The sequence below is a fragment of the Mobula birostris genome, chromosome 3 (genome assembly GCF_030028105.1).
Source record: "Mobula birostris isolate sMobBir1 chromosome 3, sMobBir1.hap1, whole genome shotgun sequence".
Classification (NCBI taxonomy): Eukaryota; Metazoa; Chordata; class Chondrichthyes; order Myliobatiformes; family Myliobatidae; genus Mobula; species Mobula birostris.
In genome coordinates, this window is record NC_092372.1 from 11,352,674 (window position 1) to 11,373,822 (window position 21,149).

Genomic DNA, 21,149 nt, shown 5'->3' on the forward strand with positions numbered 1-21,149 from the left:
AACGTTGATGGAGGAGGAAGGGAAGCCCCTTTCTTTGACGAAGGAGGACATCTCCTTCACTATGGAATGAAAAGCCTCATCCTGAGAGCAGATGCTGTGGAGACAGAGGAATTGAGAGAAGGGGATAGCGTTTGTGCAGGGTTGAGATCAGAGTTTTCCTTCTAATTGAGTTGCCAAACACAGCCGATTATAATATTTCCTAATCATTATCATTCCTGATCATATTGATAACGAACCTCAATCAATGCTTTATTTCTGTTTATTTATACTACACAGTAGCATAGTGGCAGGCAGAACACTTTACAGTACCAGTGACCCAGGTTCATTTCCTTCCACTGCCTGTATGTAAGGAATTTGCATATTCTCCCAGTGACCACGTGGGTTTCCTCTGGGTGCTCCAGTTTCCTCCCACAGTCCAAAGACGTACCGGTTGGTAGGATCAAACCACAAACAAGAGAAAATATGCAGGTGCTGGAAATCCAAACAATACACCCAAAATGCTGGAGGAACTCAACAGATCAGGTCACACCTCTGGAAAAAAGTATAGTCGACGTTTCGGGCCCAAACATTTCAGTCCTGCCGAAAGGTTTCGGCCCAAAACGTTGATTGTACTTTTTTCCATAGGTACTACCTGATCTGCTAAGTTTCTTCAGCATTTTGTGCGTGTTGCCCAGTTGGTTAATTGGTCATTGTAAATTTTCCCGTGATTAGGCAAGGGTTAAATTGGGGGACTGCCAGGCCACGTGGGTTGAAGGTCTGGAAGGGCCTCTTCCGTGTTGTATCTCAACAAACAAATAAATACCTCTGCTTCAAGTATGCCCATTTGTTCCTTTAGTTTTGCTATGACTTCATGTTGTTTCTCCAACTCCATTTTTAAGTTTTGAATCTGTGAAGAGAATAAAAGAAAACAAAAAGTGTGAAATAAAAAAGGTAGACAGACATGATTTCACTATCACAAGAGTTTGACCTTAAGATTTAGCATATTATCAAAGATCCGATAAGATTAGCTTTATTTATCATATGTACATTGAGACATCAAGACATACAGTGAATTGCAACGCCTCATGTCAATGACCAACACAATCTAAGGATGTGCTGGGGGCAGCCCACAAGTGTTGCCATGATTCCTGCCTCAACATAGCACGCTAACTTACTAATCCTAATGTACATTATTTGACCGTGGGAGGAAAACAGAGCACTCAGGGGAAATCCGTGTGGAACACATACACATACTGGTGGAACTCAGCATCTATGAAAAAGAGTAAACAGTCAACATTTCAGACTGAGAGCCTCCTTCAGGATTCCTGACCTGCTGAAATCCTCCAGCATTTTGCGTGTGTTGCTTTGGATTGCCAGCATCTGCAGACTTTCTAGTGTCTGAAATCCACAAGGTCACGGGAGAACGTACCAACTCGTTACCAGACAGTGATGGAATTGAACCCGAGTCGCTGGTGCTGTAGTAATGTTACACTAGCCACTACAATAGTGTGCTGCCCCAAATAGAGGTCGTTGATATATCAAATCTTGTGGGATATCCAATAGTCAATATTAGTTAACGCAAGTTGTAACTGCTTAAGGATTCCTGGTTAATCAAAATGGCTGTTTTGAGGAATCCATTCAACCATTCCAGTTTCCTAAGCAACCAGATCATGGCTGCTCTGCACCTCAATGTATCTGCCTAGACTCTGTACCTCTTGTCATTAGGTCGCCATGGTAGCGTAGTGTTTAGCGTGACACTATTACAGCTGAGGGCGTCAGATTTCAGAGTTCGGTTCCGGCGCCATCTGTAAGGAGTTTATATGTTCTCCCTGTAACCATGTATGTTTCCTTCAGGTGCTCTAGTTTCCTCGCACTGCCCAAAGAGATCCAGGTTAGTAGGCTAATTGGTCATTGTAAATTGTCCTGTGATTAAGCTAGTGTTCAATAGGTGGTTTGCTGGGCGCCACGGCTTGTTGGGCCAGCAGGGCCTGTTCTGTGCTGTACCACTAAATAAGTTTATATTAAGACGTGTAACTCCCCACCATCTACACCTAGGGAAATGCTGGATGCACAAAGCACTGCAGAAAACTGGTAAGGTAATTATTCAAGTGGTCTTCCAGGAAGTCAGTGTGGGCCTTTGATCAATTAGCTGATTTTTCCCAACCAAAACTTGAACTGAATTGAATTGACTTTATTACTTACATCCTTCAGATACATGAGGAGTCAAAATCCTTACGTTACATCTCCATCTTTATGTGCAATGTGCAATTTATAGTAATTTATAATAAATATTATCTACAACAGGAGAGTCTATATAACATAGAAATACAGTTGCGTCAGCATAAATTCGTCAGTCTGATGGCCTGGTGGAAGAAGCTGTCCCTGAGCCAATTGGTCCTGGCTTTTATGCTGCGGTACCATTTCCTGGATGGTAGCAGCTGGAGCAGTTTGTGGTTGGGGTGACTTGGGTCCCCAATGATCCTTCAGGCCTTTTTTACAGACCTGTCTTTGTAAATATTCCAAATAGCGGGAAGTTCACATCTACAGATGCGCTGGGCTGTCCGCACCACTCTCTGCAGAGTCCTGCGGTTGAGGGAAGTACAGTTTCCATACCATGCAGTGATGTAGCCAGTCAGGGTGCTCTCAATTGTGTCCCTATAGAAAGCTCTTAGGATTTGGGGACCCATGCTAAACTTCTTCAACTGTCTGAGGTGAAAGAAGCACTGTTGTGTCTTTTTCACCACACAACTTGTATGAGATTCTCAGTGATGTTTATGCAGAGGAACTTAAAGCTGTTCATCCTCTCAACACTAGATCCATCCAGGCTCCTCCTCAGGAGTCTAGCTCCATTCCACCTGTAGTCCACAACCAACTCTGTTTTTGTGACATTGAGGGAGAGGTTGTTTTCTTGACACCACTGTGACAGGGGTGATGACTTTTTCTCCGCAGGCTGCCTCATTATTTGAGATTAGGCCAGTCAGTGTAGCGTCGTCAGCAAATTCAATTAGCAGATTGAAGCTGAGGGAGGCAACGCAGTCATGGGTATACAGAGAGTAAAGGAGAGGGTTGAGAATAATCGTTGCGTAAAATAACATCCTGTTATTAGCCCAAATGCCCAATACAAAATGGGATATTATTTAACCACACAGAAAACAGATAAACATAAGGATCATTGGATAATGAGCCATTTTCATGCCATCTTTTTTAGGTTTATGAGGCACCATATTTTGAGGTTCTTTTTTGAACTAATTTTCCTTAAAGATGAAGCGTTACTTAAAATCAGGAATTTCTCAATTTGTTCTGCATGTGACACACAATACAGGATTGACTTCAGGTATAGTCAGTGGTGGCCAACAACTTTCAACTCAAGGCACCATACCATTTTGGAGTTTCTTTGGCCAATATCTGCCTCAACCAAAAGGACGAAGAACACTTTAACATATTTCTGAAGTCTGCTTCTGCACAGCTGCCAGCCAAATCCCTTTCCTTGACCTTTCTGACACTGACCAATGTTCCCTCTATTTTGTAATGACCAGTGTACACAAAAATCTTGTGCTGTGCACTTTTTTCTTTTGCCCAGTGGCAACAACATGTGCCTACTGAATTTTACATATGGAAGTATTCATTTTAACACCTAGCAAAACATTGTCAATGAGAACTTTGATCTCCTCTGAGTTTGATCATTTTCACTATCATTTATCTGCACTATCACAAAACATACTAGCAGGCCTGTAGCAGGTAATAAAGGATTTTCTCACCAGAGCTTTTGCACACCATCCACGTGTGATTTACCTGCTAAATGATGCTTTAAAAAGTCAAATTTCCAAATATCACTTCACTTCTTCCCCCATGCAAACTCTCCAGCAACAATTCAGGAAGGTAACACCAGTTTCTGTATTGTCCATAAATATTTCTTGCAGCTGCACATTCCTGACCTCATGACCATTCACTGTAACTGTTCTACTATTTCATTAAGCTATTTTGCTTTAAATGAACTAGCAGTTCTTTTGCACCTCATGCCCTTTGCTACTTTGGAATTTGACATAGTGAATCAACGATTCCTTCAATAAAAACAGTAGAAATAAGCCAGTTCTAAAATCTGCAGATAAATCAGCACAAACTCCATGGTTGTCAACACCGTCCACATCAGAAACCAGAAAAGGAAATGTGATTGATTATGATTGTGAAATATACTTAGCATGCCAATGAGGTAGAGGGTGACAGCCTTTTGTGCTCAGTTTAAATTCCTTTGTGCGTTATTAGCAAAAGATGTGTTTGCATGCACATGTGCACACCTCAGAGGAACCATTGATACGTACTTTCCATTATCTAGAAGGTGCCATAAGTCCTCTGTTCCCTTTACTAACTTACTGCCTGTTAATAAAAGTTCTCTATCTCTCGCATTGTTCATGGCTTCCTTCATCATGTCATAGCTTGCTCTCCGTTTTCACTACCGTCAGTCACGCAAGTCCTGAGTGGAGACTCAGGAATACCATCGCACTCAGATGTAGAAGGAACCTTCATTGCTGCTTCCATAACAATTTTGTTTTATCATTCAAGATTCTAAGCCCTGAGATGAACCCCCCGAACCTTCAGGACCAGTGGACCATTCTTAGTCTGGACTCTACTCTTTGCCTGTTTGGCATCGGTGACCCTTCCAAGAGTCAAAGGACAAAGCTCTGACTCCAGCCAATATAGCTCTCCAGGTCACTGAGGCACGCAAACCTCCAAACCATGACAAGGTTGTGGTCCTCTTCCAGGTGATACATTCCCCATTGCAGTTTTTCAATGTGCTAGCTTTGATACTGAGTGCTGGCAGGTGGCCACGAAACTCATTCTAATTGACCTCCAAACTCAGGACTGTAATCTTGAACAATACAGAGGAATGAGACAGCACCCTCTTTATAGCTCACTACTACAGTGTGAAATATGGTTATTCTCGAGGAAAATGCAACTCTGATCCTTGAGGTGCGGGCTTAGCCCACTGCTCAACTCTCTACACACATGACTATGTGGCCAGATACCGCACACACACAATCTATAAATTTGCCAACTGCTGCTGGCAGAATCTTTGATGGTGACAAGGTGGTGTACAGGAGTGAGATAGATTGGCTGCTTGTGTGGTGTCAGTACAACAACAACACACTCAGTGGCAGTAGAACCAAGGAACTGATTGTGGACATAAGGAAGGGTAAGTCAAGGGAACACATACCAATCCTCATCGAGGAATCAGTACTAGAAATGGTGAACAGTTACACGTTCTTCAGTGTCAATGACTCTGAAGATCTATCCTGGCCCAATATTGAGGATCGAGGAACGACTGCACAGGCGCGTGGACATCAGCGAGTTAGACCGGGGGGGGCGGGGGAGAGTATAAAAGAAGATCATTTTTTTCTTTGGCGGTTTGATCAAGGAATGACTGCGCAGCCACATGGATGTCAGTGAGTTAGACAGGCAGGAAGAGTATTAAAAGAAGACAGCTTTATAGAGCAGGCATCAGAGAAGCACGTGATGGAGTAGAGGGAGTCAGAGTAGGAGGGCTTTGGCTCGACGGGGCTTCGGTGATAATGGGTCGAGGCCAGGTAACTTACTTGTGAAGAATAGGAATAGGAATTATGTCCGTGAGGCCGGTGTTCTGTACTGGGTGTCAGATGTGGGATGTTTGGGAGACTTCCAGCCTTCCAGACAGCCATATTTGCACCAGGTGTGTCGAGCTGCAGCTCCTTAGGGACCAGGTTAGGGAATTTGAGATGCAGCTCGATGACCTTCGTCTGGTCAGGGAAACTGAGGAGGTGATAGAGAGGAGCTATAGGCAAGTAGTCACACAGGGGCCTCGAGAGACAGATAAGTGGGTAACAGTCAGGAGAGGGAAGGGCAAGAGTCAGATACTAGAGAGTACCCCTGTGCTGTCCCCCTTAACAATAAGTACCTCTGTTTGAGTACTGTTGTGGTAGATGGCCTACCTGGGGGAAGCAACAGTAGCCATGCCTCTGGCACAGAGTCTGGCCCTGTGGCTCAAAAGGGTAGGGAAAGGAAGAGGATGGCAGTAGTGATAGGGGTCTCTATAGTTAGGGGGTCAGACAGGTGATTCTGTGGATGAAGGAAAGAAACGTGGATGGTAGTTTGCCTCCCAGGTGCCAGGGTCCGGGATGTTTCTGATCGTGTCCACGAAATCCTGAAGTGGGAAGGTGAACAGCAAGAGGTCGTGGTACATATTGGTACCAACGACATAGGAAGGAAAGGGGAGGAGGTCCTGAAAACAGACTACAGGGATTTCAGAAGAAAGTTGAGAAGCAGGATCTCAAAGGTATTGCCTGTGCCATGCAACAGTGAGTTTAGGAATAGAATGAGGTGGAAGATAAATGAATGGCTGAGGAATTGGAGCAGGGGTCAGGGATTCAGATTTCTGGATCATTGGGACCTCTCTTTCGGCAGGAGTGACCTGTACAAAAAGGACGGGTTGCACCTGAATCCAAGGGGAACCAATATCCTGGCAGGGAGATTTGCAAAGGTTATTGGAGAGAGTTTAAACTAGGATCACTGAGGGGTGGTAACTGAACTGAAGAAATGGAGGAAAGAGCGGTTGGCTCACAAATAGAGAAAGCTTGTAGACAGTGTGAGAGGGAAGATAGGCAGGTGATAGAGAAGGGACGCGCTCAGACTGATGGTTTGAGATGTGTCTATTTTAATGAGAGGAGTATCATGAACAAAGTGGATGAGCTTAGAGCGTGGATCAGTACTTGGGGCTATGATGCTGTGGCCATTACAGAGACTTGGATGGGTCAGGGGAGGAAATGGCTACTTAGAGTGCCAGGCTTTAGATGTTTCAGAAAGGACAGCGAAGTAGGCAAAATAGGTGGGGGCGTGGCACTGTTGATCAGAGATAGGGTCACGGCTGCAGAAAAGGAGGAAGTCATGGAGGGATCGTCTACTGAGTCTCTGTGGGTGGAAGTTAGGAACAGAAAGGGGTCAATAACTCCACTGGGTGTTTTTTTAGACCACCTAATAGTAACAGGGACATCAAGGAGCAGATAGGGAGACAGATTCTGGAAAGATGCAATAATAACAGGGTTGTTGCAGTGGGAGATTTTAATTTCCCCAATATTGTTTGGCATCTCCCTAGAGCAAGAGGTTTAGATGGGGTGGAGTTTGTTAGGTGTGTTCAGAAAAGTTTCCTGACACAATATGTGGATAAGCCTACACGAGGAGAGGCTATGCTTGATCTGGTATTGGGAAATGAACTTGGTCAGGGGTCAGGTCTCTCTGTGGGAGAACACTTTGGAGATAGTGATCACAATTCTATCTGCTTTACCATATCATTGGAGAGGGATAGGAACAGACAAGTTAGGAAAGCATTTAACTGGAGTAAGGGGAAATATGAAGCTATCAGGCAGGAACTTGGAAGCATAAATTGGGAACAGATGTTCTCAGGGAAATGTACGATAGGAATGTGACAAATGTTCAGGGGATATTTGCGTGGTGTTCTGCACAGGTATATTCCCATGAGACAGGGAAAGGATGGTAGGGTACAGGAACGGTGGTGTACAAAGGCTGTTGTAAATCTAGTCAAAAAGAAAAGAAAAGTTTAGGAAAGGTTCAAAAAACTAGGCAATGATAGAGATCTAGAAAATTATAAGGCTAGCAGGAAGGAGCTTAAGAATGAAATTAGGAGAGCCAGAAGGGGCCATGAGAAGGCCTTGGTGAGCAGCTTTAAGGAAAATCCCAAGGCATTCTACAAGTATGTGAAGAGCAAGAGGATAAGATATGAGAGAACAGGACCAATCAAGTGTGACAGTGAAAAAGTGTGTATGGAACCGGAGGAGATAGCAGAGGTTCTTAATGAATATTTTGCTTCAGTATTCACTCAGAAAAGGACCTTAGTGATTGTAGGGATGACTTACAGCAGATTGAAAAGTTTGAGTATATAGACATCAAGAAAGAGGATGTGCTGGACCTTTTGGAAAGCATCAAGTTGGATAAGTCACCGGGATCGGACAAGATGTACCCCAGGCTACTGTGGGAGGTGAGGGAGGAGATTGCTGAAACTCTGGCAATGATCTTTACATCATCAATGGGGACATGAGGGGTTCCAGAGGATTAGAGGGTTGCAGATGTTGTTCCTTATTCAAGAAAGGGAGTAGAGATAGCCCAGGAAATTATAGACCAGTGAGTCTCACTTCAGTGGTTGGTAATTTGACGAAGATCCTGAGAGGCATGATTTATGAACATTTGGAGAGACATAATATGATTAGAAATAGTCAGCATGGCTTTGTCAAAGGCAGGTGATGCCTTACAAGCCTGATTAAATTTTTTTGAGGATGTGACTAAACACATTGATAAGGTAGAGCAGTAAATGTAGTGTATATGGATTTCAGCAAGGCAAGGCTTATTGAGAAAGGAAGGACATATGAGATCCAAGGGGACCTTGCTTTGTTGATCTGGAATTGGCTTGCCCACAGAAGACAAAGTGTGGTTGTAGATGGCTCATATTCTGCATGGAGGCTGATAACCAGTAGTGTGCCTCAGGGATCTGTTCTGGGACCCCGTCTCTTTGTGAGTTTTATAAATGACCCTGATGAGGAAGTGGAGGGATGGGTTAGTAAATTTGCTGATGACACAAAGGTTGGAGGTGTTGTGGATAGTGTGGAGGGCTGTCAGAGGTTACAACAGGACATTGATAGGAAAACTGGCCTGAGAAGTGGCAGATGGAGTTCAACCCAAATAAGTGCGAGGTGATTCATTTGGTTGGTTGAATATGATAGCAGGATATAGTATTAATGGTAAGACTCTTAGCAGTGTGAGGATCAAAGGGATCTTGGGGTCTGAGTCCTTAGGACACTCAAAGCTGCTGCACAGGTTGACTCTGTGGTTAAGAAGGTATACGGTGCATTGGCCTTCATCCACCATGGGATTAAGTTCAAGAGTCAAGAGGTAATGTTACAGCTGTATAGGACCCTGGTCAGATCCCACTTGGAGTACTGTGCTCAGTTCAGGTCACCTCACTAAAGGAAGGATGTGGAAACTATAGAAAGGGTGCAAAGGAGATTTAGAAGGATGTTGCCTGGATTGGGAAGCATGCCTTACGAGAATAGGTTGAGTGAACTTGACCTTTTCTCCTTGGGGAGACGGAGGATGAGAGGTGACTTGATAGAGGTCAATAAGATGATGAGAGGCATCGATTGTGTGGATAGTCAGAGGCTATTTCCCAGGGCTGAAATGGCTAACACAAGATGGCATAGTTTTAAGGTGCTTGGAAGGAGGTACAGAGGAGATGTCAGGGGTAAGATTTTAATGCAGAGAGTGGTGACTGCGTGGAATGTGCTGCCGGTGATGGTGGTGGAGATGGATACAAAGGGGTCTTTTAAGAGGCTCCTGAATAGGTACATGGAGCTTAGAAAATAGAGGGCTATGGGTAACCCTAGGTAACTTCTAAAGTAAATCCATGTTTGGCACAGTGTTGTGGGCCAAAGGGCCTGTATTGTGCTGCATGTTTTCTATGTTTCTAATATATTGATGAAGTTACAAAGAAGGCACGTCAGTGGCTTTTTTTTCATTAGAAGTTTAAGGAGATTTGGTATGTCATCAAAGACCTTAGCAAATTTCTACAGATGTATTACGGAGAGCAGTCTAACTGATTGCATGGCATGGATGTGCCAATGTACTGGATTGGAAAAAGCTACAGAAAGTTGTAAACTCAGTCAGCTCCATGATGGTACTAACTTCCCCACCATTGAGGACATCTTCAAAAAGTGATGACTCAAAAAGATGATGTCCATCATTAAGGACCCCCACCACCTAAGACACGTCCTCTTCTCATTACTACCGTCAAAGGAGATACAGGAGTCTGAAGATACGCTCAATATTTTAGGAAAACCTTCTTCCCCTCCACCATCAGATTTTTGAATGGGCGGTAAACCCATGAATCCTGCCTCATTACTTAGCTCTCTTTTTATTTTTCTATTGATTTTTTAATATTTCTTATTGCAACTTAAAATATTTTATTATGTAGTGCACTGCACTGCTGCCACAAAACACATTAGCAGTTAATGCGGTGCTGTTACAGCTTGGGGTGTTGGAACTCGGAGTTCAGTCCAGGTGTCCTCTAAGGAGTTTGTACATTCTCTCCGTAACGATGTGGGTTTCCTCCAAGTGCTCCAGTTTCCTCCCACAGTCCACAGATATACTGGTTAGTAGGTTATTAGGTAAATTGTCCTGTGATTAGACTAGGGTTAAATTGGCCGTTGTTGGGCGGCGCAGCTCGAATTGCTGAAAGGGTCTGTTCCGTGCTACATCTCTAAATAAAATAAATAAGCAAATTTCGCAAAATAGATCAATGATAGTAAACCTGAATCTGAATCCGTTTCTGATTCTGCTCCAAGAGAACCACGACCTTGTTGTTGTGTTTGAAGGCATGCATGCCTCAGTGACCCGGGGAGCTATGCTGGCTGGAGTCAGGGCTTTATGCTTTGCCTCTTGGTAGAGTCACCCATGCCAAACAGATCAAAAGGTAGAGGCCAGACTGAGAGTGGTCCACTGGTCCTCTAGGTTCAGCGGGGTTCAGCTCAGGGCTAACAACCCTGACTGTTAAAACAAAATTGTTACAGAAACAGCAATGGAGATTCCTTCTATATCTGAGCGCGATGGTATTCCCGAGTCTCCGTTCAGGACTTGTGTGACTGACAGTACTGAAAACCAAAGGGAAGCTACTGACATGATAAAGGAAGCCAGGAACACTGCCAGAGATGGAGGACCGTCATTGCTGCCCTAAACGCCAGTGGCATAATGGGGAATAAGTATATAGGTAATTCTGATCAACCGAGGCAGCAGGAGAACTAGATGTCAGGGGTTTTTTGATCTTTATCGAAATTAATATTTTATTTTAAGAAATATAATAATCTTCATGCCATCCAACTTACCTTGTTTATTGCACTGTGTAGATTTCGATGTTGCTGTGTGACAACATTGTCGAGGTGAAAGATCTTTTCCTGCAGTGTGGAAGACTCCATTTGAAGACTCTGAAACCTGCTAACAAATATTTCCACATCAATCATATAGAAATCACGTTCCAGTGAAATACCAGCTAGAATGTAGCATTGGAGAGGGTCCAGAGGAGGTTTACAAGAATGACCCTGGGCTAACATATGAGGAGTGTTTGATAGCTCTGGGACTGCATTATGGGAAACATCCTTCCCACATCTACTTTGTCTAGGCCTTTCAACATTCGAAAGGTTTCAATGCGATCACCCCTCATCCTTCTGAATTCCAGTGAGTACAGACCCAGAGCCATCAAACATTCCTCGTATGATACCCCTTTCATTCCTGGAATCATCCTTGTGAACCTCCTCTGGACCCTCTCCAATGCCAGCACATCTTTTCTAAGATGAGGGGCCTAAAACTGTTACAATATTCAATGTGAGGCCTCACCAGTGCCTTATAAAGCCTCAGCATCACATCCTTGCTCTTGTATTCTAGACCTCTTGAAATGAATGCTAACATGGCATTTGCCTTCCTCATCACCAACTCAACCTGCAAGTTAACCTTCAGGGTGTTCTGCACAAGGACTCCCAACTCCCTTTGCACCTCAGATTCCTGGATTTTCTCCCCATTAAGTAAATAGTCCGCACATTTATTTCTACTACCAAAGTGCATGACCATGCATTTTCCAACATCTATTTCATTTGCTTCTTTCTTGCCCATTCTCCTAATCTGTTTAAGTCCCCCTGCATCCTACCTTTTTCCTCAACATTACCTGCCCCTGACCAATCTTTGTGTCATCTGCAAACTTGGCAACAAAGCCATCTATTCCATTGTCTAAATCATTTATATACAGCATAAAAAGAATTGGTCCCAACACCTGCAAAACACCACTAACCACTGGCAGCCAACCCAAAATGGATCATTTTATTTCCACTCACTGCCTCCTACCAATTAGCCAATGCTCTAAGCACGTTAGTAACTCTCCCATAATACCTTGGGCTCTTAACTTGAGAAGCAGCTTCAAATTTGGCACCTTGTCAGACCTTCTGAAAGTCCAAATATACAACATCCACTACATCCCCCTTATTTATCCTACTTGTAATCTCCTCAAAGAATTCAAACAGGTTAATCAGGCAGGATTTTCTCTGAAGGAAACCATACTGACTTTGTACTATCATGTCCTGTGTCACCAAGTTCTCCATCACCTCATCCTTAACAATTGACTCCAACATCTTCCCAACCACTGAGGTCAGGCTAACTGTGATATAATTTGCTTTCTGATGCCTTCCTCCTTCCTTAAATAGAAACATAGAAATATAGAAAATAGGTGCAGGAGTAGGCCATTCAGCCCTTCGAGCCTGCACCGCCATTCAGTATGATCATGGCTGATCATCCAACTCACAACTCTGTACTTGCCTTCTCTCCATACCCCCTGATCCCCTTAGCCACAAGGGCCATATCTAACTCCCTCTTAAGTATAGCCAATGAACTGGCCTCAACCGTTTCCTGTGGCAGAGAATTCCACAGATTCACCACTCCCTCTGTGAAGAAGTTTTTCCTCATCTCGGTCCTAATAGGCTTCCCCTTTATCCTCAAACTGTGACCCCTTGTTCTGGACTTCCCCAACATCGGGAACAATCTTCCTGCATCTAGCCTGTCCAATCCCTTTAGGATTTTCAAGCAATGCACATCAAAGTTGCTGGTGAACACAGCAGGCCAGGGGAGAAAGACAAGAGTGGGGGGAAAAGCCCAGAGGATGGGCAAGGGGTATATTCAGAGGGACAGAGGGAGAAAAAGGAGAGAGAGAGAAAGAATGTGTGTATAAAAATAAATAGCAGATGGGGTACGAGGGGGAGGTGGGGCATTAGCGGAAGTTAGAGAAGTCAATGTCCATGCCATCAGGTTGGAGGCTACCCAGACGGAATATAAGGTGTTGTTCCTCCAACCTGAGTGTGGCTTCATCTTTACAGTAGAGGAAGCCGTGGATAGACATGTCAGAATGGGAATGGGACGTGGAATTAAAATGTGTGGCCACTGGGAGATCCTGCTTTCTCTGGCGGACAAAACGTAGGTGTTCAGCAAAGCGGTCTCCCAGTCTGCATCGGGTCTTGCCAATATATAGAAGGCCATATTGGGAGCACCGGACGCAGTATATCACCCCAGCCGGCTCACAGGTGAAGTGTCGCCTCACCTGGAAGGACTGTCTGGGGCCCTGTCTGGGACCCTGAAGGAAGTGTAAGGGCATGTGTAGCACTTGTTCTGCTTACAAAGATAAGTGCCAGGAGGGAGATCAGTGGGGAGGGACGGGGGGGGATGAATGGACAAGGGAGTCGCGTAGGGAGCAATCCCTGCAGAAAGCAGAGCGGGAGGGAAGATGTGCTTAGTGGTTGGATCCCGTTGGAGGTTGCAGAAGTTACAGAGAATATTATACGTTTCAATAAGATCCCCCCTCAATCTTCTAAATTTCAACAGGTATAAGCCTAGTCGTATGAAAGTCCTGCCATCCCAGGAATCAATCTGGTGAACATAAAAGAGTGGAGTGACATTTGCAATTTTCCAGTCCTCTGGCACCATGCCAGAGTCCAATGATTTCTGAAAGATCATTTCCAATGCCTCCACAATCTCTAGCGCTACCTCTTTTAGGACCCTAGGGTGCAGTTCATCTGGTCTGGGTAATTTACTTACCCTTAGGTCTTTCAGCTTTTTGAACACCTTCTCTCTTGTAATAGTAACTGCACTCGCCTCTCTTCCCTCACACACTACAGCATCAGGCATACTGCTAGTGTCTTCCACAGTGAAGACTGATGCAAAATACTTATTTAGTTCATCAGCCATCTCCTTGTCCTTGAACTCTTCAAGGAACTTCAGGCTGTTTACATATTACACAGATTGAGCTGAAGGTTGAGGAAAGACAGGCCATGGACAAACAAGATGAGGTTCTGCATGAACAAATATCAACTTATTCCATTCCTAGACTGGATTCTCCAGAGCTGGTTTGAGGAATGCAATAACAACAACTACATTTATATAGTAATATGCATTTTAAAAAAATATTGGAGGCACTTCACTGATATATGAACAGCTGTCAAGTCGAAGGCAGTATCAGAAGGAGTATGGCCAAGAGTTAGGATGTTAAAGAGGATTGGTTTTTTGAGTCTATTTCGGAATATAAGCAGTGACAGCAGAGTTCATGTGGACCAATGTGGTACATGGAACATGGTAGGGATGTGGATGTACAAGACCATAAGACAAAGGAGCAAAATCAGGTGATTTGGTCCAATGAGTCTGCTCCACCATTCCATCATGGCTGATATATTATCCCTCTCAACCCCATTCTCCTACCTTCTCCCCATAACATTTGATTCCCTTACTAATTAAGGACCTAGCAACGTCTGGTTTAAATATACCCAATGACTTGCCCTCCATAATCATTCATGGCAATGAATTCCACAGATTCACCACCATCTGGCAATTCTTCCTCATCTCTGTTCTGAAGTGTCATCCTTCTATTCTGAGGCAGGGCTTTTTGGTTTTAGGCTTCCCCCTACCTACAGAGAATACAAGACAAAAGGCTAATACAAGGGAGTATAACTTTAAGGTGTTTGGGTGAACATATAGAAGATGGCGGCACAACGCAGCGCGCGCGGCTGCTCCAAATTGAAATCGTATTTGTGAAGTAGGATGCCGTGCACAAACACGAGGAATTCTGCAGATGCTGGAATTTCAAGCAACACACATAAAAGTTGCTGGTGAACGCAGCAGGCCAGGCAGCATTTCTGGGAAGAGGTACAGTCGACGTTTCGGGCCGAGACCCTTCGTCAGGACTAACTGAAAGAAGAGCTAGTGAGAGATTTGAAAGTGAGAGGGGGCGGGGCCATGCACAATCCTGATTTGATGGAGACAGACGTGAGAAGCATGGAGGAACATCTGGAGAAACTTCTGAAATGCCTGCTTCGCTACCACTGCTACTGTGCGATCGAGAATCTCCGGAGGGGAAGGCTCCAGATCCTTGGCTTTGCCTATTGCCTGTTGCCGGGGCTGGGGTCAAAGCGCTCGGCAGAGATGGTGCTCAGTGTCGGAGGGCTGGTCAGAGGCTCGAAGTTTTCGGACGGACTTGGAGTTGGACTGTGGTCGGGTGCTTCCAGGATGCTGCATCGGCAAGTTTGCGGCGCTGGAAGCTCAAGGCAGGAAGAGTTTTCTTCCTTCAACCGTCTGCGTGAGATGATGAGACTTTCGAGAGACTTTGAGACTTTTTTTACCGTGCCCATGGTTTGTTCTTCATCAAATTACAGTATTGCTTTGCACTGTTGTAACTATATGTTATTGTGTGGTTTTTGTCAGTTTTTTCTTAGTCTTGGTTTGTCCTGTGTTTCTGTGATATCATTCTGGAGGAACAAATTGTATCATCATCTCTTAATGCATGCATTACTAAATGACAATAAAAGAGGACTGCGTGCCCTCATAATCTAATATAGGGGAGATGTCAGAGGTAGATATTTTTGCACAGAGAGTATAGGTATGTGGAACATTCCACAGAGGTGTTGGTAGAAGCAGATACGTACATTATTTAGGGGGTTCTTAGATAAGCACGTTGATGATAGATAATTGGAGGGCTATGGAGCAGGGAAGGGTTAGATTGATAAACACAAGAGATTTTGCAGATGCTGGAAGTCTAGAGCAATGCACACAAAACACTGGAGGAACTCAGGAGGTCAGGGAGCAGTCATAGAGAAGAATAAACAGTCGACATTTCAGGCTGAAACCCTTCATGAGGACAGTCAGGTTAGATTGATCAAGTATGTTAAAGGGTTGGCAGAACATTGTGGGCTGAAGGGCCTATACTGTGCTGTAATGTGCTATGATCTGTGTTCATGGTGGTGATCGTGGAGGAGCGGAGAGGGATTCAATAAAGGATGCTCTTCGTAGCAAGGTTTATGATTTTGCATGTGTTCAAACACTCTGTAGGTGAATGCATAAAAACAGAAAATATTTAAAAGTGAACTAATGTAAATAAATATAAATCAAGGCAAGTTAAGGATCAAGGATAAAGTGCTGAAATAAATAAACCAGGATTTTGAAAAGTGTCTGGTTATCCAGCTGATTTCTTTAAACACCTATTAATAATACCTCAGTGCCCCATGTGTCAGAACAGTAAGACTGCAATTGATTAGTGTCTAATGACTTATTGTTTGCTCTCTGAACAGAGGGTAGAAATTCAGTCTCAGCTGCATTTGCTAAACATGCAGTATTGTGACTGGAAATCAAAGGAATCAAATGCCATTTAAGTCATGCATTTTAATGTTTATGAATTGCATGTGCCCAAGAACATTGGCAAATTATAATTAATGCTTCATTACATTAAAAGTTTCAAATGATCAAACTAACCAGCTTCAAGCTGCCTGAAAGCACACAGCAAAACCGATTCCATCAAACTTAAGTGAATATATTAAATTATATTTTACTTAGAGATACAGCGCGGAACAGGCCTTTTGGCCCAACGACCACATTGCCCAGCAAACCACCTATTAATCTCTAGCCTAATCACAGGGCAATTTAGAATGGCCAATTAGCCTACTAATCAGTAGATCTTTGGACTGTGGGAGGAAACGGGAGCACTCAGAGGAAATCCATGCACACCCGGGAAGGAAAGTACAAACTTTCTTACCGAGGTCGCCGGAATTGAACTCCAAACTCCAATGCCCTGAGCTGTAATAGCATGGCGCTAAATGCTATGTAACCATAGTGGCCCTAACATAAACAAGGTCAGTTAGAGATAAGCTATTCTGCAATTTATGGTTACAAATGGAGAGAGCTAGGACTTCATGTAACTATGTCTGAGTTCAAAGTTCAAAATATATTTATTTTCAAAGTATATATGGCCTGTTCGCAGGAAGACATAGACCAGCATCTGAAGATATATAATGATCCTGAAAGAGAGCAGGAGTTGGGAGAGTGCGACATCCTAATAGACCCACCTGAACCGGATGTGCAGATCGACATGTCAGAGCTGCAACTAAAGGAAGTCAGAGAGGTTGTCCGCAAAGCAAGGGCAAGCTCGGCTCCAGGACCAAGCAACACCTCGTACAAAGTGTACAAGAATTGCCCCAAACTCCTGCTTCGTCTGTGGAAGATCCTGAGAATTTTCTGGGGAAGGGGGAAGATCCCAGAACAGTGGAGAGTGGCTGAAGGGGTGTGGAGGAAAATGCCACCCAGATAGATCAGTTTCGCATCATCTCCCTGCTGTGTGTCGAGGCGAAGATCTTCTTCAGTGCAGTTTCTAACCGGCTGTGCACCTACCTAGCAGAGAACACCTATATTGATACATCAGTCCAGAAGGGTGGCATTTCAGGGATGCCGGGCTGTCTGGAGCACATCGGTGTGGTGACACAGCTCATCAGGGAGGCCAGAGAGAACAAGGGCAACCTGTCAGTGCTGTGGCTCGACCTGGCAAATGCATATGGCTCCATTCCGCATAAGCTGGTGCAGCTCACACTGACCAAATATCACGTCCCCAGCAGAATCCGAGACCTTGTCGCTGATTATTACAGCAACTTCAGGATGAGGGTCTCTTCAGGAGCAATTACATCAACCTGGCACAAGGTGGAGATCGGCATCATCACAGGATGCACTGTCTCAGTGACACTGTTCTCCCTGGCCATGAACATGCTCACTAAGTCTGCTGAACCAGAGTGCACAGGGCCCAGAATGAATTCCGCTCAACGGCAACCACCTATCAGGGCATTCATGGATGACCTCACAGTCACCACAGAATCAGTCCCAGGCTGCCGGGGGATTCTGCAAGGGCTCGAAAAGCTGGTGGAGTGGGCCCGGGTGCGTTTCAAACCTGCCAAATCAAGATCGATGGTGCTGAGGAAAGGGAAGGTGGAGAACAAGTTCCGGTTCAGCATCACAGGCACAGCCATCCCAACCATCACAGAAAAGCCAGTCAAGAGCTTAGGCAAAGTTTTTGACAGCTCTTTAATGGACACAACATCCATTCAGGCAACCTGCACCGAGTTGGATGGCTGGCTGAAACTTGTGGACAAGTCTGGCCTACCTGGGAAGTTTAAAACCTGGGTGTATCAGCATGACATTCTTCCCAGAATCCTGTGACCCCTCCTCGACTATGCAGTTCCGATCTCGACAGTTGAAACCTTAGAGAGGAGGGTTAGCGACCACCTCAGGAGATGGCTGGGGCTGCCAAAGAGCCTGAGCAGCATCGCACTCTATGGACACCACAACAAACTGCAACTGCCCTTCAAATCCTTGGAGGAAGAATTCGAGGTAACAAGAGCCAGAGCAGTGCTACAGTATAGGGATCCAAGTAAGTACTGGCAGGAAGTGGAGGGCAGAGGAAGCTGTTCAGGAGGCAGAGGCGAGGCTGTGTCACAGGAGGCTGGTGGCAGTGGTCACACGAGGCCGAGCTGGGCTAGGATCCTTTCCAATTCCCCAAGTGGACACCAGAGGGAAGGAAAGGTGTCGTCTAGTTCAGGAGGAGGTGACAGCAGTAGTGGAGGAGATGAGAGCCTGCAAGGCAGTGGGAATGAAGCAACAGGGAGCTTGGACAAGATGGGAGAATGCAGTTGAGAGGAAAGTGACCTGGGCTGATCTTTGGAAAGTCGAACCACACCGCATCCAATTTCTCATCCAGGCAGTGTACGATGTGCTTCCAAGCCCATCAAACCTGCACATGGGGCAAGGCAGAGTTATCTGCGTGCCCACTGTGCTCCAAGCGAGGAACCCTGGAGCACATCCTCAGTGGCTGCGCAAGGGCACTTGGTAAGGGACGGTACAGCTGGAGGCATGATCAGGTCCTGAAGACCATCGCTGAAGCTGTCAGCACAGGAGTTGAGTGGGCGAAGCGGTCCCGACCCTCCAAGCAGACCATTGCTTTTGTCAGAGCTGGGGAGCAGCCAATACCTGCCAAAAGAACACCTGCAGGCATTCTGACCTTTGCAAGGGATTGGCAGCTGTTGGTGGACCTTGAAGGGCAGCTGAAGTTCCCCAACCATATCGCAGCCACCACCCTGCGACCAGACATTATCCTAGTGTCTGAGTCTACTAAGCAAGTGGTGCTGCTGGAGCTGACAGTCCCATGGGAAGATAGCTTGGAAGAGGCCTTTGAAAGGAAGCTCTCCAAGTACACAGGACTGGTCAGCAACTGTCAGCAGGCTGGATGGAGAGCGAGGTGCCTCCCAGTGGAGGTTGGTTGTAGGGGATTCGTAGCCCATTCTTTAGTTAGAGCCTTCAGCATTCTGGGCATCAAGGGAGAGAGGAAGAGGAGAGCCATCCGCAGTACCACCGATGCGGCAGAGAGGGCCTCAAGATGGCTGTGGCTCAAAAGAGGGGAGCCATGGAGTCATAAGTAGCTAGCCATCTGGACACAAGCTGCGGTCTGATCAGCCCCGGCTGGGTCACCTGGAGGAGGTTGTATGATGTTGAAAGACCCGAAACACCCGATGATTCCAGGAACATCACTGAAGGTATGTCCAGAAGCATCAATAGTTGTATGTACACAGCCTATGTCATCATATATGAGATTCATTTTCTTGTAGGCATTCACATGAAATAACAAAATAAAATATAATTTACAAAAAACTCTGCATAAACAAAGGCTGACAAAATAATAATGTGCAAAGGAAGACAAATTGTAGAAATAAATAAATAAATAAATAATCCTGAGAATATGAGCTGTCAGGTCCTTGAAGTGAGTCTGTCGGTTGTGGAGTCAGTTCAGTGTTGAGGTGAGAAGTTATCAACTCCAGTTCAGAAGCCCAATGGCTGAAGGGTAATAACCCTTCCTGAACCTAGCAGTATGGGACCTAAGGCTCCCGCACCTCCTGCAGGATGGTAGTAGCGAGAAGAGAGCACGGCCAGGATGGGTGGGGGGGGGGTGGTGTTCCTAAACTGGAGTGTGAGTTCTGAATTTTCTAATGTATCAAAGAATGAGAGAATTATCTGGGAAGGTCAACCCTTGCAAGAAGCACACAGTCAGTAGAATCTATGATTCATGCTGCCAGAGACCTTGGTTGAATATTGAACTGCCCGTGTGGCGTTTGATCGATCCCCCAGCAAAAGCATGGGGTGTTTCTTGAGTTTCTGTTTCCTCACACATCTCACAGAAATGTGATTTAGTGAATTAATAGGGCTTTGAAATCTGACCTTAGCATGTAGCTGCGTGGCAGAACCAGGGAAGGGTTGAGCAGAATGCAGGAGGAATAAAATTATTAATTTTGTAAAAATTGGGTTCTTTTGGGTTTCTTGCATTGTGGCTGCTTGTAGGCAAAGGTTGCATAATTTGTACATACTTTGATAGTAAATTTTCTTTGAAAGTTTGAAACTTTGAAAATGAGATTATTGCAGGATTAGCATAACTGGAGATCGATGGTCATAGAGCGATGAAGTCATTGACCAATGCAGTACAGAAACAGGCCCTTCAGTCCATCTAGTCCATACCAAACTGTTATTCTGCCTAGTCCCATTGACCCACACCTGGATGATAGCCCTTCATACTCCTCCCATCAACGTACTTATCCAAACTTCTGATAAGTGTTGAAATCAAACTTGCATCCAGCACGTCCACTGGCAGAACGTTCCACACCCCTATCACCCACTGAGTGATGTTCCCCTAGATATCTCTTAAATATTTCACCTTTCACATTTAACCTATGACCTCTCAATCCCATTTCATCCAACCTCAATGGAAACAGCCTGATTGTACTTGCCCAATCCACACTACTTATAATTTTATATACCGCAATCCAATTTCACCTCATTATCCCACACTCTATGGAATTAAGACCTGATTCAACCTTTCCCTATAACCCAGGTCCTCAAGTCCCAGCAACATCCTTGTAAATTTTCTCTGCACTTTTTCAATCCTGTAGATATTTTTCCTGTAGATAGATGACCAGAACTTCACACAATGAATCAAATGTGGTTTTACACAACATCCTAACATCTCAACTCCTGTAACACACATCAAAGTTGCTGGTGAACGCATCAGGCCAGGCAGCATCTCTAGGAAGAGGTACAGTCGACGTTTCAGGCCGAGACCCTTCGTCAGGACTAACTGAAGGAAGAGATAGTTAGTCCTGACAAAGGGTCTCGGCCTGAAACGTCGACTGTACCTCTTCCTAGAGATGCTGCCTGGCCTGCTGCGTTCACCAGCAACTTTGATGTGTGTTGCTTGA

The 21,149-nt window shown here is 44.9% G+C and overlaps 1 protein-coding gene across 4 annotated transcripts in view; it reads right to left on the bottom strand.

Annotated features, from left to right (window-relative positions):
* Positions 1-21,149, bottom strand: part of LOC140194529 (coiled-coil domain-containing protein 68-like) — a 102,906-nt gene that overhangs the window by 12,212 nt on the left and 69,545 nt on the right. For 3 of the 4 annotated variants that reach the window (XM_072251739.1, XM_072251738.1, XM_072251740.1), the window contains 2 exons: positions 10,896-11,004; positions 803-886 (listed from right to left, as the gene is read on the bottom strand). In XM_072251739.1, the coding sequence (XP_072107840.1) occupies positions 803-886; positions 10,896-11,004 (193 nt within the window). The remainder of the gene's footprint in view (positions 1-802; positions 887-10,895; positions 11,005-21,149) is intronic. The other variant, XM_072251741.1, reaches the window with a different exon arrangement.